We start from the raw sequence: 20787 nt of genomic DNA on the forward strand, positions 1-20787 counted from the left end.
AATGGGATGGGACACGGGAATGGGATGGGATACGGGAATGGGACGGGACACGGGAATGGGATGGGATACGGGAATGGGATATGGGAATGGGACACAGGAACGGGACACGGGAATGGGATGGGACACGGGAATGTGACACAGGAACGGGATATGGGAATGGGACACGAACGGGACACGGGAATGGGATGGGACAGAGGAATGGGATGGGACACAGGAACGGGACACGGGAATGGGATGGGACAGGGGAATGGGACACGGGATGGGGCTGGGGTGGGAACGAGACACAGGAGCAGGAATGGGAAGGGAACACAGGACGGGAAAAGCAGGAACGGGACACGGGACAAGCGGGAACGGGATTGGACACGGAATGGGACACAGGAGGGGACATGGAATGGGCCACAGAATCGAACACGGGACAGGACACGAAAGGGGACACAGGAGGGGACTCAGAATCAGACACGGGACCTGACACGGAAGGGGACACAGGAGGGGACACGGGACCTGACACGGAAGGGGACACAGGAGGGGACTCAGAATAGGACACGGGTCGGGACTGGAGAGGGGATGTGACACGGGACAGGACACGGAAGGGGACACAGGAGGGGACACAGAATCGGACACGGGACAGGACTAGAGCGGGGATGTGACACGGGACCGGACACGGAACGGGACACGGAACGGGACAAGAACTGGACCGGGAGCGGGACAGGACACGCGGACGGGGGCGGAGCCACCCCTGACTGACAGTAAGGAGTCCCGCCCCTTGACCCATGGGAGCCGCGCTCATTGGCTGCTCCAGCCCATACGTGCTCCTATTGGTTGGAGCCGCGGCGTGGGCGGGAGCAGCGGAGGCCAGGAAGCGGCGGAGGTTTTTCCTGCCCGCGGCCCCGGAGCGCAGCGGGACGGACGGACAGACGGACAGACGGACCGCCGGGCCGCGGTGAGGCCGGGCAGCGGGCGGGGGGGGCAGCTGGGCCTCGGCAGCCCCCAACCCTCGTGGGGGTGGGGGGCGGATCCTCACCCGCGGGGCGCTGCGGCGGCGGGCGGGATGGAGCGGGGCTGGGCCGGGGGGCTGGGATGGAGCCGGGTCGGGGCCGGGAGGGGTGGGACGGAGCCCGGGGGTTGAGGCAGAGCCGGGTGGGACAGGGGCGGTGGGATGGGGCTCTCCCGGGACGCTGCCGGGGGTGCCCGTGCGGCCTCAGGGGCTCGGGGGCTCTGCTGCTCCTGCCCTCAGAACGCGGGGACCGCCCCAGCGATGAGGGGAGAAAGGGGATCCCCGACACCCCGGGAAGGGGAGCTGGGAATCCTGGGGGGAAGGGACGGGAGCCCCTTGGGCTGGGGAGGTGGGTTTGGGTATGAGGGAGGGGGTTTGGGTCTAGGGGAGCTGAAAATCCTGGGGTAGAAGGGACGAGCACCTCTTGGTCTGGGTCTGGGGGTTTGGGTCTGGGGGAGCTGAAAATCCTGGGGTAGGAGCAGCCTTTGGTCTGAGGGAGTGGGTTTGGGTTTGAGTCTGGGGGAGCTGAAAATCCTGGAGTAGAAGGGACGAGCACCTCTTGGTCTGGGGAGGGGTTTGGCTCTGGGTGCTCGGCGCCCCGGTGCCCACCCCCCGGTGCTCGGTACCCAGTACCCACCCCCCGGTGCTCACCCCGTGCCCTCCCGTGCCCACCCCCGGTGCTGACCCCGTGCCCACCGTGCCCACCCCCCGGTGCTGACCCCGTGCCCTCCCTGCCCACCCCCCGGTGCTCACCCCGTGCCCTCCGTGCCCACCCCCCGGTGCTGACCCCGTGCCCTCCCGTGACCTCGCAGCCGGAGATGACGACGCTGACGCACCGGGGCCGGCGGGCGGAGGGCCGGGGCTCCGAGAAGAGGGCGGAGGGCGAGGAGGAGGCGGCCGACAGAGAGCTGAACGAGGAGGAGCCCGATGACTCCAAAGACATCCGCCTGACCCTCATGGAGGAGGTGCTGCTCCTGGGGCTGAAGGACAAGGAGGTGAGGCTGGTCAAGCTGGGCAGTGCTGTGGTCAAGTTGAGCTCCAGGCTCTCAGCAGAAGGGATTGGATGGGTTCCTCTCAGTGTTCTCCCTCAGAACCTGCTTGGAATCACAGAACTGTGGGATGGAATTCACAGAATCACTGGGTTGGAAAAGACCTTAAAGATCATCAAGTCCAACCCGTACCCCAACATCTCAACTGAGCTGTGGCATTGAGTGTTGGAAGGGACTGTAAAGCTCATCCAGTTCCAAAACCATGGGCAGAGACACCTTCCACCCTCCCAGGCTGCTCCAAGCCCTGTCCAGCCTGGCCTTGAACACTTCCAGGGATGGGCCAGCTTCTCTGGGCTCCCTGTGCCAGGAGATGGCAACCTGAGCTGTGCATGTGGCTGGTGAATGCTGTCCCAGCAGCTCTGCCTTGGGGACAGTGGCAGGAGGGGCAGAAGTTGGGATTGTTCTTTCCAGGGCTGAAGCCATGGGTTAGAAGGAGCCTCAGCTGCTTCATCAAAGGCTGAACATCCTTCTCTGCAGCCCCAAAGCAGCAGCTGGCACACAGGGACACCACAAACTCTTTAAAAATCCCTTTGGGGAAGAGCAGAGGGCAGCAGAGTCAGCTGGGAGCTGGCAGCAGCCACCAAGGGACAGGGACACAGGAGCTGTGCTGCCTCCCTGGGCCAGGCAGGGGTGGGGATGGGCAGCTCTGGGTGGGGATGTCACTGCTGGCAGCTCCTCCCCTGTGCCTGTCACCCTGGGGGAAGGGGATCCTGGGCAGGCAGAATTGGTTTGTGCTTATCAGCTGCCAGGAGCTCGTTGATCAGCTCTGCCTGCTGGGGAGGGAGCTCTCTGTGCTGTCCCTGTGCCTTGGCTTCACCCCTGCATCACCTCGGGGACAGCTTTGCCTGGGAGGGTGCTGAGGGCCTGGCACAGGTGGTTCCATGGCTGCCCCATCCCTGGCAGTGGCCCAGGCCAGCTTGGATGAGCAGCCTGGTGTGGTGGAACCTGTCCCTGCCATGACCAGTTGGTCTTTAAGGTCCCTTCCAACCCAAACCATTCCACAACTCTAAAATCTGCTCTTCCTGATGGCTGGGTGGGGAATTGCAGAGCAGGGGAAGCCAACCAGGTGCCCAAAGTGCTTTTGGGGGTGACAGGGGCAGAGCAGAAACTTCTAGAGAGGCTCTCCAGCTCCAGGAGCCCACTCTGGTCAAGATGGAACTCAGTGATCCTGGACATCTTTTCCAGCTGATCCCTGTGGGATCCTGGAGATCTTTCCCAGCTGATCCCTGTGTGATCCTGGAGATCTTTTCCAGCTGATCCCTGTGGGATCCTGGAGATATTTCCCAGCTGATCCCTGTGTGATCCTGGAGATCTTTCCCAGTTGTCACTGCTCCATGATCCCTGTGTGATCCTGGACATCTTTTCCAGCTGATCCCTGTGGGATCCTGGAGATCTTTCCCAGCTGATCCCTGTGTGATCCTGGAGATCTTTCCCAGCTGATTCCTGTGTGACCCTGGGGATCTTTTCCACCTGATCCCTGTGTGATCCTGGAGATCTTTTCCAGCTGATTCCTGTGTGACCCTGGGGATCTTTTCCACCTGATTCCTCTGTGATCCTGGAGATCTTTTCCAGCTGTCACTATTCCATGATTCCTCTGTGATCCTGGAGATCTTTTCCAGCTGATCCCTGTGTGATCCTGGAGATCTTTCCCAGCTGTCACTGTTCCATGATCCCTGTCTTCCACCCTGAGGAACTGAGTTGGATCTCCTCCTCCTCCTCCTCTTCATCCCTCAGGAGTGGAGCTAAACCTTTCTGAGGTTCCAGAACCTTCTTCCCAGCAGTTCTGGGCTGGTCCCAGGAGGGGCTGAGCTGTGACACGGATCCAGCCCAGGCTGGGACAGTGACAAGGGCTGGGCCTGTCCTGCTGGAGAGCCCCAGGTGAGATCCAGGAGCCAACTAGGAAGTGGAGCAGGAGCTCAGGGCTGTAAAGGGAGCACAATGCAAATAATCCTGGAGCAAATATTTGAGAGTGAGGTGCTTTTTTCCTGGGCTGTGTTTGGTGTTCTTGGTTAATGTATCCTGGGAACGGCCCTTCAGCCACCAGGAACTTGGGAGAGCACAACAAAGAGGGGGAAAAAAACCTTGTCACACTTTTCTTTTTGTTTTTTTTTTATTCCATCCTGTCCTTCCACATTCCTGTAGCTCACAACCAGCAGCAGCCTGGCCCTGAGCTGGGCTCTGCTTTCACAGCTCTGGTGTTCACTCATGCTCTGATGACTGAGGAAAAACAAGGGGATTTTGGCCAAATTCAATCAGCTCATGGTGTAATTTCATTATTTAAAGCACCATGTGGGAGGACCTGGCTGCAAACCAGCCTGGCTTTTGTACCCAGTCTGATTCCACCAGCTGGAAATAACCCAGCAGCTCTGGAATTTAAAATTTCTTTGGGGTAAGTAACGTGCCCTTGAGGCCAGGAAATTGAAACCTTTGCTCATCTTCACACCCTTTCCTGGAAAACTTGTTTGTAAAAGCCAGGAGCAAAATCCAGGAAAGGAAACCAGGAGGGCAGGGATGAAAGGTTGCTTTGTGTTCCTGCAGGAGGAAGTGGAGAAAGCAAATAAAGAAAATATTTGTTTCTTTTATGGTTCTGTGGGCTGGGCAAGCCCAGTGTCCACATGTGCTGCTCCAACAGAGCCACAGGGGATGGGGGTTCACCTTCCCTGGGGAGGGAAAAACCTTCCCTGGAGAGGGAAAAACCTTCTCTGGGGAGGGAAAAACCTTCCCTGGAGAGGGAAAAACTTCTCTGGGGAGGGAAAACCTTCCCTGGGGAGGGAAAAACCTTCCCTGGAGAGGGAAAACCTTCCCTGGGGAGGGAAAAACCTTCCCTGGGGAGGGAAAACCTTCCCTGGGGAGGGAAAAACCTTCCCTGGGGAGGGGAAAACCTTCCGGGGAGGGTGAAAGAAAAACCTCCCTGGGAGGGGAAAACCTTCCCTGGGGAGGAAAAAACTTCTCTGGGGAGGGAAAAACCTTCCCTGGAGAGGGAAAACCTTCCCTGGGGAGGGAAAAACTTCTCTGGGGAGGGGAAAACCTTCCCTGGGGAGGGGAGAAACTTCCCTGGGGAGGGAAAAACCTTCCCTGGGGAGGGGAAAACTTCCCTGGGGAGGGGAAAACTTCTCTGGGGAGGGCTGGGGGCTCCCAGCCTGTTGGCCTTGGGAAGGGGCTCGCTTTGTCTCCACTCTCCTGGTGGATTTTTGGTCCTTCCCTTCTTGTTTTCCATCCAGAGAAAGAGCAGCAGGAAGGGAGGGGGAAAAAGAGCAGAAAGGGAGGGAAGGAAGCAGCAGGAAGGGAGGGTTTGAAGAAACAGGAGCAGGGAAATGTGGAGATGTGGAATCTGGGAGGGTTTGGAGAAAAAGGAGCAGGGAGATGTGGAGATGATGTGGAGATGATGTGGAGGTGATGTGGAGATGATGTGGAGATGTGGAACCTGGGAGGGTTTGGAGAGACAGGAGCAGAGAAATCTGGGAGGGTTTGGAGTGACAGGGGCAGAGTCAGGAGCAGGGAAATTTGGAAATGTGGAATCTGGGAAGGTTTGGAGAAACAGGATCAGGGAGACGTGGAGATGATGTGGAAATGTGGAGATGTGATGTAGAATCTGGGAGGGTTTGGAGAAACAGGAGCAGGGAATTGTGGAGATGTGGTGAGATGTGGTGAGATGAGGTGGAGATGATGTGGAGATGATGTGGAGATGATGTGGAGATGTGGTGGCGATGTGGTGGAGATGAGATGAGGTGGAGATGAGGTGGAGAGGAGGTGGAGATGTGGGATCTGGGAAGGTTTGGAGAAACAGGAGCAGGGAATTGTGCAGATGTGGAGACGTGGAATTGTGGAGATGTGGAATTGTGGAGATGTGGAATTGTGGAGGTTTGTGGACTGTGAGATGTGGACCTTGGTGGCAGGTGTTGAATTGTGGCGCTGTGGCTTTGAGATGTGGCATTGCATTGTGGACATCGTGGCACTTGTGGCCTGTGGCATTGTGGAGCTGTTGCCTTTGTGGCGTGTGGTTTGCTGTGTGGATGGTGGAGACTGTGGCCTTGGGGCTTGGTGGGAGACTGTGGCGCTGGTGGCACTTGTGGAGACTGAATGGCCTGTGGCCTTGTGCAGCTGTGCTCTTGTGGCTTGTGGCCTTGTGGACTGTGGCTATGGTGGCGCTGTGGCTTGTGGGCCGTGTGGCCTTGGTGCATTGTGGCGCTGTGCGTCTGTGGCTAACTTGTGGCGCTTGCTTTGGTGCGACTGTGGCCTTGTGGCCTTGTGGCTCTGTGGCTGTGGCGCTGTGGCGGATGTGTCCTTGTGCGCTGTGGCGCTGTGGCCATTGTGGCCGCTTTGGCCATTGTGGCGGTGTGGCGCATGTGGCGCATGTGGCGCTTGTGGCTTGTGGCGCTGTGGCTTTGTGGCGCTGTGGCGATGTGGCCTTGTGGCCGTTGTGCGCTGTTGCCTTGTGGCGCTGTGGCTTTGTGGCGCTGTGGAGCTGTGGACTTGTGGCTGGTGCCTTTGTGGAGTGTTGCAGATGTGTGGCATGTGGGATCTGTGGAGGGTTGGGAGAACCCGCAGCTGGATTGTGGACTTGTGGAGATGTGGCCTTGTGGCTGTGATGGCTTGTGGCATTGTGGGTGTGGACTTGGCGGTGTGGCCTTGTGGGAGGTGTGGCCTTGTGTGCGGTGTGGGACATTGTGGAATTGTGGAATTGTGGGGATGTGGGATGTGGGAGCTTCGTGGAGGCTCCAGGGCAGGATCCCAGCGTTCCAGCAGGAGGAGAAGCAGGAGAGAAGCCCAACTCCTCCCCCGCTCCCGCAGGGCTACACCTCGTTCTGGAACGACTGCATCTCCTCGGGGCTGCGCGGGGGCATCCTGATCGAGCTGGCGCTGCGCGGGCGCATCCGCCTGGAGCCGCTGGCCCTCAGGAGGAAGAGGCTGCTGGAGAGGAAGGTCAGCCCTGCCCCCCTGCGCAGGATTGGGGATGGGACCAACGGGATCGGGAAATGGGCAAAGAAAAGGAAAGTGTGGAGTTGAAGATAAATTTAAAGGAATTAAATTAAATAAATGGTGGGTTCAAATGAATGATGTTAATAAATTATAAAAATTAAAATAAATTCTAGGAGGAAATAATAAAAATTAAATAAGTCAATAATAAAAGTTAAAATCAATAATGTGAGTAAATAATAAAAATTAATATAAGTAAATAATAAAAGTTTAAATAAATCATGTAAGTAATAATAAAAATTAAAATAATACATAATAAATTAAAATACGCAATAAACAGTAAATAATAAAATTTTAAAATAAATAATAATAGAAGCCTATAAGTAAAAATTAAAATTAAGAAACTATAAAAATTTTTTAAATGAAAATTAATAAATAAAATATATAATGAAACTAAAATATAAATATTAATATTAAATAAATAATATAATAAATGATCAGTAAAATTTGAAATTAATAAGAAATGGAAATAAAAAAATAATAAATAATAAAATCAATAATAAAATTTAAAAATAAATAATGAGAGAAATAATAAACATTAGGATAAATAATATAGGTAAATTATAAATAAAATTAAAATTAATAAATTACAACATTTACAATGAAACTAAGAAATAGTAAATTAACTTATAAACAAGATAAATAGTATATATACTGACATATAATTACAATAATGCAATATTTTAATAGATTAATTAATGTATAATTATAATAGTGTAATATTATATAATGCTAATAAAGAATTACTCTAATATATAATATATATAATGTAATATAATATAATGTAATATGATATATCATTATAATATTATATAATATAATTAGAATATGATATAATATAATTAGAATATAATTAGAATATCATTCTAACAGTTTAATATTTTACAATAATGACAGGGATTTACAATATTCTGATGTTCTGGACCCCTGCCCCTCCCAGGTGCTGCTGAAGTCGGATGCTCCCACTGGGGATGTGCTGCTGGATGAGACCCTCAGGCACATCAAGGCCACCGAGACAGCAGAGACGGTGCAGACCTGGATAGAGCTGCTCACGGGTAGGGCCAGCTGAAATCCCACCATGCCACTCCTCCTGGGCCTCCAAATGTCCCTCAGGGCCACCAAAACCCATCAGGGTCACCCTCGGCATCCTGAGATCCAGGACCCAGACCCACCAGAACCCATTCAGGTCACCCTCTGCATCCTGAGCTGCAGGACCCAGACCCACCAAAACCCATCAGGGTCACCCTCTGCATCCTGAGCTGCAGGACCCAGGGCCACCAAAACACATCAGGGTCACCCTCTGCATCCTGAGCTGCAGGACCCAGACCCACCAAAACCCATCCGGGTCACCTGAGCTGCAGGACCCAGACCCACCAAACCCATCCGGGTCACCTGAGCTGCAGGACCCAAACCCACCAAAACCCATCCGGTCACGCTCTGCACTCAGAGCTCCTGGACCCAGACCCACCAAAACCCATCCAGGGTCACCCTCTGAATCCAGAGCTCCAGGATCTGGTGATTAGAGAGCCCCAAAAAGAGGGGAGAGCCCCAAAACTGCCATGGACCCTCAGGTCCCTCCAAAACCCCTCTCCAGGCCTGTCCAAACATCCCTCAGGCCCACCAAAACCCATCTAGGTCACCCTCTGCATCCAGAGCTCCAGGATCTGGTGGTGAGGGAACCCCAAAACCAGCCTGGAGCCTCCAAAACTCCTCTCCAGGGCTTTCCAAAAGTCCTTCAGACCCAGCCAAAGCCACCAAAACCCATCCAGGTCTCCCTCTGCACCCTGAGCTTCAGGACCCAGACCCAGCCAAAGCCACCAAAACCCATCCAGGGTCACCCTCTGCATCCAGCACTCCAGGATCTGGTGGTGAGGGAACCCCAAAACCAGCCTGGAGCTCAAATCCCTCCAGAACCTTTCTCCAGGCTGTCCATGATTCCCTGATTCCATTCCCAGATCAGCCTGGGGGGTATTGAGGTGCTCAGGAAGAATTGGAAGGTTCTGCTGGAGGATTCTGAGAGGTCCCAGGCAGGATTTGGATCTCCTGGGAAGGATTTTGGAGGATCTCAGAGAAGATTTGGGGATCCAGGGAAGGATTTCCAGATCCTCAACAGGAATTTGGGCTCCTGGGAAGGATTTTGGAGGATCCAAATGCTGAGGTCTCACCAAGCCTGGGGTGACCCGTGGGTGGAAGAGGCTTTGGAAAGGGATGGGATTTCCCCTGGGATCTCCTGGGATTTCTCCTCAAAACTCCACTGGCAGCTTTGCCAGGAGGATCTGAGGGCAGGGGTCAGAGGCAGGTGTCCATGCAGGACATCATGGAAGGGTGGAAGGACCCTGGGATTGGGAAGCAGAGCTGGACCAGAGCCTCCCTGGCCTGGCTCTGGATCCCTGGAGATCCCTCAAGGTCCCTGGAGATCCCTGGAGATGAGGAGAGCAGGAGAAGGTTGAATGTGGGGGCAGAGAAGAATTTTCTGGATTGGGAGCTCGGTGGAAATCTTGGAGCTCTGAGCTCCTGAGGCAGAGCCAGGTGTCCATGCAGGACATCATGGAAGGACACTGGGATTGGGAAGCAGAGCTTGACCAGAGCCTCCCTGGCCTGGCTCTGGATCCCTGGAGATCCCTGGAGGTTCCTGGAGATCCCTGGAGGTCCCTGGAGATGAGGAGAGCAGGAGAAGACTGATGGGAAGGTTGAATGTGAGGGTAAAGAAGAATTTTCTGGATTGGGAGCTCGGTGTAAATCTTGGAGCTCTGAGCTCCTGTGGCAGAGCCAGGTGTCCATGCAGGACATCATGGAAGGACACTGGGATTGGGAAGCAGAGCTTGACCAGAGCCTCCCTGGCCTGGCTCTGGATCTCTGGAGATCCCTGGAGATGAGGAGAGCAGGAGAAGGTTGAATATGGGGGCAGAGAAGAATTTTCTTCTTGAAACTCCGATCTCCTGAGGCAGAGCCAGGTGTCCATGCAGGACATCATGGAAGGGTGGAAAGATGTTGGGATTGGGAAGCAGAGCTTGACCAGAGCCTCCCTGGCTCTGGATCCCTGGAGATCCCTGGAGATGAGGAGAGCAGGAGAAGACTGATGGGAAGGTTGAATCTGGGGGCAGAGAAGAATTTTCTGGATTGGGAGCTCGATGTAAATCTTGGAGCTCCGAGCTCCTGAGGCAGAGCCAGGTGTCCATGCAGGACATCATGGAAGGGTGGAAGGACACTGGGATTGGCAAACAAACCTTGACCAGAGCCTCCCACCCCTCAGGAGAGACCTGGAACCCCTTCAAGCTGCAGTACCAGCTGCGCAACGTGCGGGAGCGCCTGGCCAAGGCGCTGGTGGAGAAGGGCATCCTGACCACGGAGAAGCAGAACTTCCTCCTCTTCGACATGACCACCCACCCCGTCAGCAACGCCTCCGAGAAGCAGCGCCTGCTGAAGAAGCTCCAGGAGAGCGTCCTGGAGCGTTGGGTCAACGAGCCCCAGCGCATGGAGCGCAGGACCCTGGCCCTGCTGGTGCTGGCCCACGCCTCGGACGTGCTGGAGAACGTTTTCTCCAGCCTGGCCGATGACAAGTACGACGTGGCCATGAACAGGACCAAGGACCTGCTGGATATGGACCCTGAGGTGGAAGCTGCCAAGGGCAGGGGCACGGAGATGATCTGGGCCGTGCTGGCGGCCTTCAATAAGTCCTAAACACTCCTCACATGGGGTGGGGGAGAGACCCCTGATGGGTCCCATCCTGGGGTCACACCCTGGGGTCTCCCCTGAGGGACCTGGACCTGGAAGGTGCCAAAGCCAGAGGCATGGAGATGATCTGGGCCATGCTGGTGGCCTTCAGTAAGTCCTAAACACTCCTCACATGGGGCAGGGGAGAGACCCCTGATGGGTCCCATCCTGGGGTCACACCCTGGGGTCTCCCCAGAAGAACCTGGACCTGGAAGGTGCTGAAGGCATGGGTACAGAGATGATCTGGGCCGTGCTGGTGGCCTTCAGTAAGTCCTAAACACTCCTCACATGGGGTGGGAGAGACCCCTGATGGGTCCCATCAAGAGGACCCCACACCCCACATGGGGTCCCATCAAGGGGATCCCTCTCCCCATGGGGACCTGAACCTGGAAGGTGCCAAATGCAGAGGCACAGAGATGATCTGGGCCGTGCTGGTGACCTTCAATAAGTCCTAAAACCTCTCCTTGGTGGGTCCCATCCTGGGGTCACACCCTAGGGTCTCCCCAGAAGAACCTGGACCTGGAAGGTGCCAAGGGCATGGGCACAGAGATGATCTGGGCCATGCTGGTGGCCTTCAATAAGTCCTAAACACTCCTCACATGGGGCAGGGGAGATCCCTGATGGGTCCCATCCTGGGGTCACACCTGGGGTTCTACCCTGGGGTCTCCCCAGAGGGACCTGGACCTGGAAGGTGCCAAAGCCAGGGGCATGGAGATGATCTAAGCTGTGTTGGTGGCCTTCAAGAAGTCCTAAACACTCCTCACGTGGGGTGGGAGAGACCCCTGATGGGTCCCATCAAGGGGACCCCTCACCCCATGGGGACCTGGAGTTCCTGGGGCACTGGGTGGGCTCAGCCTGGGGAGGGACCAGGGGATTTTTGCTTTTTCCCCTCCTCAGGTAGGGCTGAGAGGTGACAACCCAGCACCACCACCAGCACCAGCACCAGCACAGCCCCGTGGTGCCTCCAGGGAGAGGTGGCAGGGCCCAGGGGGTGGCAGAGCTGGGGTTGGCAGAGCCCGGGGTGGCCCAGGAGCTGCTCCAAGAAGCCAAACCCTGGCACATTGGGGGCTCCTGGGTACCTCTCCCCCAGCCAGCTCCTGCCTGGCAGCTCTGGGGGTGCCCCTGAGGAGCTCACACCCTCCTGGGGTGGCCTTTGGGGGTGTTGGGCACCCCAAGCTCGCCCGGGCTGTGCCCCTGTGGCTCAGCTGCTCTTTCTAGTAAGAAAAATCAAGTGAAACTGTGGTTATTTTTGTTCCTTCCTTCCTCCCCCACTTTATTCTCCTGTAGTTCACTTTAAATTGAAATGTTTCTCCGCAGCCCGGGCTCTGTCCGTGTTTCATGGGTGCAGCTGCCAGCGTTGGCATTTCCAGGGGCACTGGCGGTGCCCGGGAGGGGCGGGATGTCCCCAGGGTGTTGGTGACACCGGTCACAGGAGCTGCGCGTGGTCTCAGCTGATGGGTGGGGGTGAGCTCCCTTCTCCCCCAGGCCCCTTTTCCTTTCCGGGGGCCCTTTCGGGGCTTTTCGGTGTCCCCGCATCCCGCGGTCCCCCGCGATGTCCCCGCACCCTCCCGGATCCGGGCTCGAACCCGCGGCCCTGTGAGACCGGGGAAGCCCCGCCCCTTCCCCACCCACTCGACGTTTCTCACTTTCTATTGGCTACTGTTTGTGCCAGTCACGGCTGCCCCGCCCTGTTATTTGCACCGCCTCCTCTCGGTGCCCCTCCCCTCGCACGCACTGATTGGTCAGGTGTGATGTCACTGCCACTGCTTCTCTGCGTTCATTGGGTAGAGCTGCTGTCCATCACGCAGCTGAGGCAGTGGAGGCGGTGGCGGCCATTTTGGAGCAGGGCGCGGGGCCGCACGCAGCGGCGGGAGCGCAGAGCCTCCCCCCTCCCCGCCATGGCAGCCCCGCTCGGTACCGGCGCCTTCACGGAGGAGACCGGGCAGGAGAAACAGGTGGGGGAACCCCCGGGGGACGGAGGGGGTGTCGGGCGGGTTTCCGCTGGCTCGGCTGCACGTCCCTCTTTCCAGTCCTAAGCGGAGATTGGTTATTTCTGTCGTCACTCTGGCCTAAGCTGGGCTCTGATTGGCTACGGGGCTGGGGGTGGGCGGGACTTCCGGATTAGGCTCGATGGCGGCGTGGGGGGTGCGTGGGGTCGGTGGGGGGGGGATGGGGGGGGAACTGGGATTGGGAACTGGGATGGGATGGGGGAACTGGGATTGGGAACTGGGATGGGATGGGGGAACTGGGATGGGGGACTGGATGGGATTGGGGGAACTGGGATTGGGAACTGGGATGGGATGGGGGGACTGGGATGGGATGGGGGAACTGGGATTGGGGACTGGGATGGGATGGGGGGACTGGGATGGGGGAACTGGGATGGGATGGGGGGACTGGGATGGGGGACTGGGAATGGGATGGGAACTGGGATTGGGAACTGGGATGGGATGGGGGACTGGATTGGGAACTGGATGGATGTGGGAACTGGGATTGGGAACTGGGATGGGATGGGGGACTGGGATGGTGGGAACTGGGATGGGATGGGGAACTGGGATTGGGAACTGGGATGGGTTGGGGTAACTGGGATGGGGTAACTGGGATGGCAGGGGGTGACTGGGAGGGGGTGACTGGGGTAACTGGGATGGCAGGGGCTAACTGGGATGGGCTAACTGGGCTAACTGGGAGCTCAGGGCAGCAGTCCCAGCTCCTGCAGTGGTTGCAGGGCACAGAGCTTTGGGTGCTGCTCTCAGACCCCCCCGACCCCAAAATCCTCCCAGGACCCCCAAATTTTATTAAATAAATTTCAATTTAACTAAGAAATGTAAATGAATAATGCAATAAAGAATGTGAGTTTAATAAATAAATAAATTTTAATTTAATTAATGGATATAAATGAATGATGAAAGAAGGTAAATTTTATTCAATAAATTATAAATTAATTATGAAATGTGAATGAATAATGCAATAACAAATGTAATTAATAAATACATTTTAATTTAAATAATAGATAAAAAATAATGATGAAATGAGGTAAGTTTGATTAAAATGAATTTTAATTGAATGAATGACTGTAAATTGGAGTGAGAGAATTGTGTTTTATTTCAGGGCTCAGAGAAGGCCCCAGGGCTCTCCCCGGAGAGGGCAGAGGAGGAAAAGCTCAAGGCCAAATATCCCAACCTGGGCCAGAAACCCGGGGGCTCTGATTTCCTCATGAAGAGGCTGCAGAAAGGGGTGAGTGGGGGCCAGAAATAGGGAAAAATGGGCAAAAAATGGGAAAAAAAATGGGGGAAATTTGGGGGGAAAAATGGAAAAAATGGGGGAAAAATTGGGAAATTTGGGGGAAAAATGGGTGAAAATTGGGAGAAAAATTGGGAGAAAAATTGGGAAAAATGGGGGGAAAATTGGGAGAAAATGGGGAAAAATGGGGAAAAATGGGGAAAAATTGGGAACTTTGGGGGGAAAAATGGGGACAAATTGGGGAAAAAATGGGGAAAAATTGGGAAATTTGGGAGGAAAATGGGGAATAAATTGGGAAAAAATTGGGAAATAATTGGGAAATTTGGGGGCAAAAAATGGGGGGGAAATGGGAAAAAAATGGGGAATAAATGGGGAAAAAATTGGGAAATAATTGGGAAATTTGGAGGGAAAATGGGGGGAAAATGGGAAAAATTTGGGAAATTTGGGGGAAAATAGGGAAAAAATTGGGAAATTTGGGGAAAAAATAGGGGGAAAATTGGGAAATAATTGGGATATTTGGGGGAAAAATGGGAAAAAAAGGGTAAAAAATGGGGAAAAATTGGGAAATTCGGAGGAAAATGGGGAGGAAAAGGGAAAAAACTTGGGAAATTTGGGGGGAAAAAATTGGGAAATTTGGGGAAAAAATGGGGGGGAAAATTGGGAAATAATTAGGAAATTTTGGGGGGAAATGGGGCACGGAAATGGGAAAAAACAAACACAAACAAAGCAAAAAAAAAATGGGGCAAATTGTAGAAAAATTGGCACAATTTGGGGCCACATGGGTTGGTACCATTGGGTACATCATATGGGCAATTTGGGGAACAAATGTGGAACCTTTTGGGGCCTATGGGGGAACCCCTGGGAAACACTTTGCCATTTGGATCTGGTCCCACATCGACCGGGCTGGGGCCGCTCTCCCTTTCCCTCCTTTGGGGGCCCCCCTCGGGGGCCCCATGGGGGGGGACTCCTTTGGGCTCTTTGGAGTCCCCCTGGGCCCCCCGGTCCCCCCCGGGGCCCAACGTTGGGGCCCCCTTGGGCCCTTCCGGCGGCCCCTGGGCGGCCCCGGGCCAACCCCCTGGGTCCGCTTTGGAGGGGCCCACCTTGGCCCTCTTGGGCCCCACCCTGGGGGGGCCCTTTGGGCCCTCCTTCGGCCCATGTTGGGTGCACCTGGGGCCCCCCAGGCCCCCCCTTGGGGTCCCCTGGGGGGCCCCCTTTGGCCCCCCTGGGGCCCCTTGGGGGCCCCCTGGGGGGGCCCCGGGTCCCCCCTGCTGGGCTTCACCCTTGGGGGCCACCCCTGGGCCCCTTTGGGCGGCACGCTGGGGGACCCCCACGTGGCCCCGCTTGCGAACCTTTGGGCAAAATCTGGTTCACCGTCCTGCCACGTCCCTGGCTCGGGACTTGAAGCCTGGCTCATCCCAAAAGTCCTGGCTTAGCCCAAAAATCCTGGGTCTGTAGGCCAGGCTTATCATCCAGTGCCAAGGATCCTGCCAGGTGTGACCCCAGCCCTGCCAGGTGTGACCCCAGCCCTGCTAGTTGTGAACCGCCAGCCTCCGGTGTGCCCGCAACCCTGCCGGTGTGACCCCAGCCCTGCCAGGTGTGACCCCAAACCCCACAGGTGTGACCCCAGCCCTGCCAGGTGTGACCCCAGCCCTGCCAGGTGTGACCCCAAACCTGCCAGGTGTGACCCCAGCTCTCCCAGATGTTGCCCCAGCCCCCCCAGGTGTGGCCTCAGGGCTCAGCGGTGCCTGAGCCAGGCCCAGCCCAGCCCAGCCCAGCCAGGCCCAGCCTGAGTCACTCCTGCCCCAGGGCCTTTAGACCCGGCCTAATCCTGCTGGGATTCCCCTGGGCAGGGCAGGGCAGCATTCCCTGAAGGAGCCTGGATCCCCTGATCCTGCACGGCCTAATCCAGTCCTAAATCCCAAATCCTGCACAGCCAACCCCAAATCCTGCATCAGCCAAATCTAGTCCCACATCCTGAACGGCCAAACCCAAATCCTGCACAGCCAATCCCAAACCCTGCACAGCCAAATCCAGTCCTAAATCCCAAATCCTGCACTGCCAAACCTAAATCCTGCACAGCCAAACCCCAATCCCACATCCTGCACTCCCAATTTAGCCCTCCCCAAAGGCTCCTCATGCTTCTGCTGTCCCCCTGCTCCTGCACACCCAGTCCCAATCCCAATCCCAAATCCTGCACACCCAGTCCCAAATCCTGCATAGCCAAACCCAATCCTAACTCCTGCACACCCAATCCCAATCCCAGTTTAGCCCTCCCCAAAGGCTCCCCCTGCCCTGCTGTCCCCCTGCCCCTGCCCACCCAATCCCAAATCCTGCACACCCAAATCCCAGTCCCAAATTCTGCACTCCCAATCCCAAATCCTGCCCTCCCAATCCCAACCCCAATCCCAGTCTAGCCCTCCCCACAGGCTCCCCCTGCCCACCCTGTCCCAACCCCAATCCCAAATCCTGCACTCTCAGTCCCAACCCCAATCCCAATCCCAAATCCTGCACTCTGAGTCCCAACCCCAACCCCAATCCCAGTCCCAAATCCTGCACTCTGAGTCCCAACCCACCCCAACCTCCCCAATCCCAGTCCCAAATCCTGCACTCTGATCCCAACCCCAACCCCAATCCCAGTCCCAATCCTGCACTCTCAGTCCCAACCCCAATCCCAATCCCAAATCCTGCACTCTGAGTCCCAACCCCAACCCCAATCCCAGTCCCAAATCCTGCACTCTGAGTCCCAACCCCAACCCCAATCCCAGTCCCAAATCCTGCATCCCAACCCCAACCCCAATCCCAGTCCCAAATCCTGCACTCTCACTCCCAACCCCAACCCCAATCCCAGTCCCAAATCCTGCACTCTCAGTCCCAACCCCAATCCCAGTCCCAAATCCTGCATACCCAACCCCAACCCCAATCCCAATCCCAATCCCAGTTTATCCCTCCCCACAGGCTCCCCCTGCCCCTTCCCACCCACCAACCCAACCCCTTCTCCCTCTCCCAGCAAAAATACTTCGACTCTGGCGACTACAACATGGCCAAGGCCAAGATGAAGAACAAGCAGCTGCCAAGTGCTGGCCCTGACAGGACCCTGGTGACAGGAGATCACATCCCCCGGCCCCAGGACCTGCCCCAGAGGAAATCCTCGCTGCTCACCAGCAAGCTGGCAGGGTAGCTGCCCTCCCACCCGGGGCTGCCCCCTCTTTTGGTCTCTTCTTTTGGCTCAAGGGGTTGAATTTCGCTGGGCAGTTGGGATGGCAGCAGCAGAAATGTTTGAGGGTTGGCAGCAAAGGCAGCCCAGAGCTGGCTGGGGGCAGGGCTGGGCTGCCCCTTCCTCCCAGAGAGGCTCTGCCTTAAGTTTGGCTGCTGGGTGGAACCAGCCTGGCTGCCAGAGCCACTGGGGCTGTGCCAGGGCCTGTGCCAGGAGCTGTGCCAGGAGCTGTGCCAGGAGCTGTGCCAGAGCCACTGGAGCTGTGCCAGGAGCTGTGCCAGAGCCCCTGGAGCTGTGCCAGGGGCTGTGCCAGAGCCACTGGAGCTGTGCCAGGAGCTCTGCCAGAGCCCCTGGAGCTGTGCCAGGAGCTGTGCCAGGAGCTGTGCCAGGAGCTGTGCCAGGAGCTGTGCCAGGAGCTGTGCCAGGGGCTGTGCCAGGGGCTGTGCCAGAGTCACTGGAGCTGTGCCAGGGGCTGTGCCAGGGGCTGTGCCAGGGGCTGTGCCAGAGCCACTGGAGCTGTGCCAGGGGCTGTGCCAGGAGCTGTGCCAGAGCCCCTGGAGCTCTGCCAGGACCTCTGGAGCTGTGCCAGGGGCTGTGCCAGGAGCTGTGCCAGGAGCTGTGCCAGAGCCACTGGAGCTGTGCCAGGAGCTGTGCCAGAGCCCCTGGAGCTCTGCCAGGAGCTGTGCCAGAGCCACTGGAGCTGTGCCAGGAGCTGTGCCAGGAGCTGTGCCAGGAGCTGTGCCAGAGCCACTGGGGCTGTGCCAGGGGCTGTGCCAGAGCCACTGGAGCTGTGCCAGGAGCTGTGCCAGGGGCTGTGCCAGAGCCCCTGGAGCTGTGCCAGGAGCTGTGCCAGGGGCTGTGCCAGAGCCACTGGAGCTGTGCCAGGAGCTGTGCCAGGGGCTGTGCCAGGGGCTGTGCCAGGGGCTGTGCCAGGAGCTGTGCCAGAGCCACTGGGGCTGTGTCTGGAGCTGTACCAGGGGCTGTGCCAGGAGCTGTGCCTGGAGCTCTGCCAGAGCCCCTGGAGCTCTGCCAGGAGCTGTGCCAGGGGCTGTGCCAGGAGCTTGGCTGAATTTGGCCAGAGGGACAAACCCAGAAGAGCTTGGCTGAGCTTGACCAGAGGGACAAACCTGAAGATCTTGGCTGAATTTGGCCAGAAGGGCTTGGCTGAATTTTGTCAGAGGGACAAAACCAGGAGATCATGACTGAATTTGGTCAGAGGGACAAACCAGATGGGCTTGACTGAGTTTGGTCAGAGGGACAAAACCTGAAGAGCTTGGCTGAGTTTGGCCAGAAGGACAAAGTCAGAAGAGTTTGGCCACAGAGACAAAACCAGAGAGGCTGCACTGAGCTTGGCCAGAAGAGCTTGCCTGAGCTTGCCCACGGTGTCTCAGCTGCCTCAGGGCCAGGGGACACTTCCTCTGTCCCTGTCCCTCGTGGCCCAGGGGGTGAGCCCAGCTCCTGTGGGCCAGCAGAGCTGGGAGCTGAGGGCAGCAGGAGGAGCTCAGGGCACAGCAGAGCCCAGCCCTGGGTGCTCTCCCGGCAGCCTGGGGGGGTTTGTGCTGCTGGGGCTGATCTTGGAGGGAGGGAGAGAGGCAGGAACCCCCCAGAAAGGGATAAAAGTGGGAAGGGTGTGGAGGCAAAGCTGTGCTTTGGAAGGGTTGGGCATCCCAAGCTTGGATTTGGGGTTTTTTCCCAATTTTTTTTATTCCTTTTATTCCTTTTTTATTCCTTTCTTGTGTTTTGTCTCAAGCCTGGGTGGGGGGGGGAATAACAAAAACCCCAAATGAACACCAACATCAGAACAAAAAACCCCAAATTTAACAACCTATTGCTGCAGAGCGGGGCTGGGGGTGGCACTGTCCCCTCCTGGTGCCACTTCTCCATGCAGGGACAAATTTGGGCACAGCTGTGCCAGGGCATCCCAAAACTTTGATTTATTTTTTTCCCTTCTTGTTTTTCCTTTCAAACCTGGAAGGGGAAAAACCCCAGAACTCCCAAATTGGGGGTTAATATCAGTATCAGAACAAAAAACCCCAAATTTTAGAACCTGCAGAGCCAGGGCTGGGGGTGGCACTGTCCCCTCCTGCTGCCCTGGTGACACTTTTCCATGCAGGGACAGGGCCTGGGGGGGGGTTGGCACCTGTCCCTTGTCCCCTCAGGGTCCTGCTCTGGCCTCCTGGCCCTGCACTCCCTCCTTGGCTGTCCTGTCTGTCTGTCTGTCCCAGCCACGTTGTAAATAGATGACAAATATATATATATAAAAAACAAATATATAAATATATAAATATATAATTTTTTAACATGTTCATCTCTTCTGGACTGCTGTGTTTGCTTTTTATTCAAAGTTCAAAAAAAGGGGAAATAAAACCCCAAAAAGAGGAAATGAAGGGAAGGATGAAGAGGGGGAGTTGCTGCTCTGGGGGGGGGGGCAGAGGGAGGGGACAGTCCCAAAGGTGGGGACACCCCAAAGGTGGGGACAGCCCCAAAGATGGGGACAGCCCCCAAAGGTGGGGACACCCCCAAGGTGGGGACACCCCAAAGGTGGGGACAGCCCCAAAGATGGGGACAGCCCCCAAAGGTGGGGACACCCCAAAGGTGGGGACAGCCCCTCTAAGATGGGGACATCCCCCCCAAATGAGGTGACACCTCCAAAGGTGGGGACACCCCCAAGTGAGGGGACACCCCCAAAGGTGGGGACACCCCAAGGTGGGGACAGCCCCCAAATGAGTGGGGACACCCCCAAAGGTGACGGGGACACCCCAAGGTGGGGACAGCCCCCAAAGGTGGGGACAGCCCCAAGCGGGGAAAGGTGAGGGGACACCCCCAAATGAGGAGACATCCCCTAAGGTGGGGGACACCCCTCTAAGGTGGGGACACCCCCCCCAAAGGTGGGGACACCCCCAAAGGTGTGGGGACACCCCCAAATGAGGAGACATCCCCTAAGGTGAGGGGACATCTCCCAAAGGTGTGGGGACACCCCCTAAGGTGTGGGGACATCCCCCCAAATGAGGTGACACCTCCAAAGGTGGGGACACCCCCTAACCATGTAGGGACACCCCAAAGCTGTGGGGACACCTCTGGAATTCCACAGCTGTGCCATTTCCCGCCCTGACCTTTCCCCAGCTGGGCGTGTCCCTGACCTGGATTCCCAAGAACTGAGAATTCCCAAGGCCTGGAGGCCACCGCAGCTCCCCGGGGACCCTCAGGGGGTGTCACCAGCAGTGACACCAGCAGTGACACGAGCAGGGACACGAGCAGGGACACGAGCAGGGACACGAGCCGGGACGCGCTGTTCCAGTCCCAGCTCGTGTTTGTGCTCCCGCTTGGCACCACCTCCCAAAAACGCTGCCAGGAATTCCTTCCCAGCCCGGGACATTCCTTGGGGACACCAGAGGGACTTCGGGAGGGACGAGGATCATCCTGGGGTTGGGGGGGGTGGCAGGGGGACAGGACCCCCAGGGGGGACAGGAGTTGGGGACCCCCAGGGGGAGGAACGAGCCTGGTTTGGAGGGATCCGGGGTGCAGGGCTTGGGTGGGGCACAAATTGTCCCCAAAAATGTGGGGACAGGGGGTGGCAGCTCCAAATGGGGCACACTGGGCTT

The 20787-nt window shown here is 56.6% G+C and overlaps 2 protein-coding genes across 4 annotated transcripts; both read left to right on the forward strand.

Annotated features, from left to right (window-relative positions):
* The first annotated feature begins 817 nt into the window (after positions 1-817).
* GOLPH3L (golgi phosphoprotein 3 like) lies at positions 818-12050 on the forward strand. Its single transcript, XM_050984919.1, has 5 exons — positions 818-940; positions 1807-1989; positions 6835-6966; positions 7961-8075; positions 10274-12050. Exons 2-5 carry the CDS (start codon positions 1813-1815, stop codon positions 10699-10701), a joined length of 852 nt encoding a protein of 283 aa, XP_050840876.1. The 5' UTR covers positions 818-940; positions 1807-1812; the 3' UTR covers positions 10702-12050.
* A 1-nt stretch (position 12051) lies between these two features.
* Positions 12052-19493, forward strand: LOC103824771 (alpha-endosulfine). Of its 3 annotated transcripts, none has more exons than XM_050984920.1 (3): positions 12052-12689; positions 13840-13965; positions 16979-19493. In XM_050984920.1, exons 1-3 carry the CDS (start codon positions 12189-12191, stop codon positions 17147-17149), a joined length of 798 nt encoding a protein of 265 aa, XP_050840877.1. In that variant the 5' UTR covers positions 12052-12188; the 3' UTR covers positions 17150-19493. The 3 variants fall into 3 exon arrangements, with proteins under 3 accessions (XP_050840877.1, XP_050840878.1, XP_050840879.1); XM_050984921.1 differs by lacking the exon at positions 16979-19493 and adding an exon at positions 15427-15489; XM_050984922.1 differs by lacking the exon at positions 12052-12689 and adding an exon at positions 12811-12879.
* Positions 19494-20787: the final 1294 nt, after the last annotated feature.

The sequence above is a fragment of the Serinus canaria genome, chromosome 25 (assembly GCF_022539315.1).
Source record: "Serinus canaria isolate serCan28SL12 chromosome 25, serCan2020, whole genome shotgun sequence".
Lineage (NCBI taxonomy): Eukaryota > Metazoa > Chordata > Aves > Passeriformes > Fringillidae > Serinus > Serinus canaria.

Bases quoted from the DNA above. Each gene is read 5' to 3' on its own strand.
- GOLPH3L (XM_050984919.1), top strand. From the start codon at position 1,813: ATGACGACGCTGACGCACCGGGGCCGGCGGGCGGAGGGCCGGGGCTCC. The intron at 6,967-7,960 runs GTCAGCCCTGCC...TGCCCCTCCCAG, and splicing joins AGAGGCTGCTGGAGAGGAAG to GTGCTGCTGAAGTCGGATGC. The intron at 8,076-10,273 runs GTAGGGCCAGCT...CCCACCCCTCAG, and splicing joins CTGGATAGAGCTGCTCACGG to GAGAGACCTGGAACCCCTTC.
- LOC103824771 (XM_050984920.1), top strand. From the start codon at position 12,189: ATGGGTGGGGGTGAGCTCCCTTCTCCCCCAGGCCCCTTTTCCTTTCCG. The intron at 12,690-13,839 runs GTGGGGGAACCC...GTTTTATTTCAG, and splicing joins AGACCGGGCAGGAGAAACAG to GGCTCAGAGAAGGCCCCAGG. The intron at 13,966-16,978 runs GTGAGTGGGGGC...TCCCTCTCCCAG, and splicing joins TGAAGAGGCTGCAGAAAGGG to CAAAAATACTTCGACTCTGG.